Source organism: Scylla paramamosain, chromosome 22 (assembly GCF_035594125.1).
Source record: "Scylla paramamosain isolate STU-SP2022 chromosome 22, ASM3559412v1, whole genome shotgun sequence".
Lineage (NCBI taxonomy): Eukaryota > Metazoa > Arthropoda > Malacostraca > Decapoda > Portunidae > Scylla > Scylla paramamosain.
In genome coordinates, this window is record NC_087172.1 from 2297501 (window position 1) to 2300000 (window position 2500).

The following is a 2500-nucleotide window of genomic DNA, read 5'->3' on the forward strand; positions in this document are numbered from 1 at the left end:
CCAGGACAGCGATGTAACCACCGAGATGCCACACACACACACACACACACACACACACACACACACACACACACACACACAGGCACGGTGCCTTAAGGGGAGGCCGCTGGGTGGGCGCCGCGGGCCGCCACAAGGGCGAGGCACCGCGAGGCGCAGCCCGAGATTTTCACGCCGGCCAGTCTCGTGGCAGGACGTGTGCGGGGCGTGGCGGCGTGAATCAAGGCTGGCGCGGGGCCATAATTAAGCGCGATAATAACACAGACTCATCGATTAAAAACAGGAAAATGCCGCCGGGAGGTCTCGGAAGCCCCGGCGAGGTGGGCGTCGCAGCGCCTCTCCCTGGGCGCCGCCACTCCCATTCCCGGCACGTCGCGGCGACCTGTAATTTCCCTGCCTGATGCCGCCAGGAAGCCGTGCGGCGCCTGGTGCTCGCCGCCAACTTGGCTGTGCCGTGTGGGGAGCGAGGCGAGGCGGCGGCATGCGGCGGCAGGTAATTACTGGTGAGGAAAAAGGAAAGCAAAAAGCAAAAAAAATAAACATGATAGAAGGCGACCATTAAAGGCCGAGGAACAGGTGGGCGGCGCGAGGGTGTGTTACCTGCGGTGTTGGAGGGTGAGGCCGCCTGTCGTCCTCGTCGCTGCTGCCCACCGTTACCACGGACCCCAGGCGTGGCCGGAACCGCCGAAATTCCTCCACGGGGTCTGGACAGGAGCAGGCGACCCCAGGCGGGGGCAGCGGGTCCTCGGACGCCGCCGCGGGCACCATGTCCTCGGCGCCGAGCACGTCAGCAGGGCTGGGTAACTCCGCGATCAGCGGCTCCACGTTTCTACTCCGCCGGAGGGACCGACGGAGGCGCTGGAAGAAGGACGGCCGGGGTTCCTGCGGGACGGGGACGGGCAAAGAGGCTCGGCGGAGGCGCCGCCTCTGTGACGCCGCGGCGAGGCTCGCTTGATGGGGGCTGGACGCGCCGTGCACGGGGCACAGACGCCTCTCTGGCACGGAGGTCGCCAGGGAAGTTCTGCGGGGCCAGCGGATGTCCCCCTCGCTGCGGGGATCCGGGCTGGGGGTCACTCGTGGTCCCCTGCTGGGCTCGGGCTCCGAGGTCACGCCGGTGTCAGACTCGGTGTCCGCGGGCACGTACACGCCGCGCCGGCGGATGTTGTGGCGGGTGTCGGGAGGCGCCGGCCCGCCCGAGCAACTGCTCTGCGAGCCGTCCTCTTTCACGAGGGTCAGCAAGCGGTGGATGAAGGCGGCGTCTTGGGTGGGCGCCGCAGGGTCATGTGGGGACACGAGCGCTGCTGAACACTCTGGCAGGGGAGGAGATACTGACGGGGAGCGGCCCAGCTCCAGGGTGGTTTCTGACACCAGCGTCATGGGCTTCTCTAGCGTGGCCACGTGACGCTCGCCCAGCGCGCTGCTGCTGCTGCTGCAGGTCGTGGACGACCCACCGCAGGTTCGCGGTGAGCCAAGCTGACCGCCGGGGAGAACGGCGGCGTGGCGGGGGAGGACAGGACGCCTGGCTCGTCGTCGTCACTGTGGACAAGGCCCTGTGTTTCCGGTGACGCCTGCTCTTCGGGGCACAGCAGGCCCCCGGGGTAGCACTCCCCCCACCAGGGACTCGTCCGTGATGGTCGCGGCGCAGCGGGATTTCTTCCTCTTCCGGCGCGAGGTTCGTCGGGTCCGCCGCTCCGCCACCTCCGCCACGCGACTGTCGCTGCTGCGTCGCGGGACGAAGTAGGATTCTTTGGGCATGACGTCCTCCTTATCAATATGATAAGAATGGATGTCCTCAGACACAGACTTGCTGAGTTCATACTCGTGCTCGCGGTACTCACAGATGGGCGGCTCGATCACGAAGTTCACCTGCTCATACGTGTGTCCTGCAAGGCTGCTGTTCAGGCTGGACAGGCTCAGTTGGTCCCCCTGCACCTGGCGGGGGCACTGGCGGCGCCGCCCGTGGAGGAAAAGGCACTACATCGCCCGGGAACATGGCCAGGCCCCCCGGGGCCTCCGCCTCCCCGCCCCCCGCGGCCACACCCTGGCACCTGGGGCTGGGTTGGGGATGGCGGCCCCTTTGCCCCAGGGAAGACAGAATGCAGGGAGGTCATGGCCTCGATGTGGCGCAGCGGCGGCCAGAACCACGGCACCGGGGGGGAGGAAGGGGCTGCGGCCATGCGAGGGGGCGGACCCTTGAAGGGCTCCCTCGTGAGGCGGGGAGCCCCCGGAGTGTTTGCTGGAGCGCTTCTCTCTTGGCATCACCAGCTTCAGCAGGAGGGAGGCGCCGGGGATGCTGCCCGTCAGGTCCTTGCGGGGCGGCGGCTCCTCGTGCTGGGCGGGCGGCGCCTCGTGGGTCCCTGACGGATACACGTTTATCTGGCGGAATGGTACAGTCCGGCAGCTCGGAGTGAGAGCCGGTGGGGGTCCTGCGTGGAGGCGCTGCTGCGTGCGGTGCCGCGCCTCCGCCGCCGCAGAGTGCTGCCCTCGGAGCCCGTGCTTCTGC

The 2500-nt window shown here is 68.0% G+C and overlaps 1 protein-coding gene across 8 annotated transcripts in view; it reads right to left on the minus strand.

The window, feature by feature from the left end:
* The window catches only part of LOC135111413 (adenomatous polyposis coli protein-like), a 364965-nt gene that overhangs the window by 67702 nt on the left and 294763 nt on the right, over nt 1-2500 (minus strand). Inside the window, exon 1 of one of the 8 annotated variants that reach the window (XM_064024677.1) lies at nt 598-1451. The exons of the other annotated variants lie outside the window; for them this stretch is intronic. Within the exon in view, the coding sequence (XP_063880747.1) occupies nt 598-1374 (777 nt within the window). The 5' untranslated portion in view covers nt 1375-1451. Of the gene's footprint in view, nt 1-597; nt 1452-2500 lie in introns of those variants that run through there. 8 annotated transcript variants of the gene reach the window in all.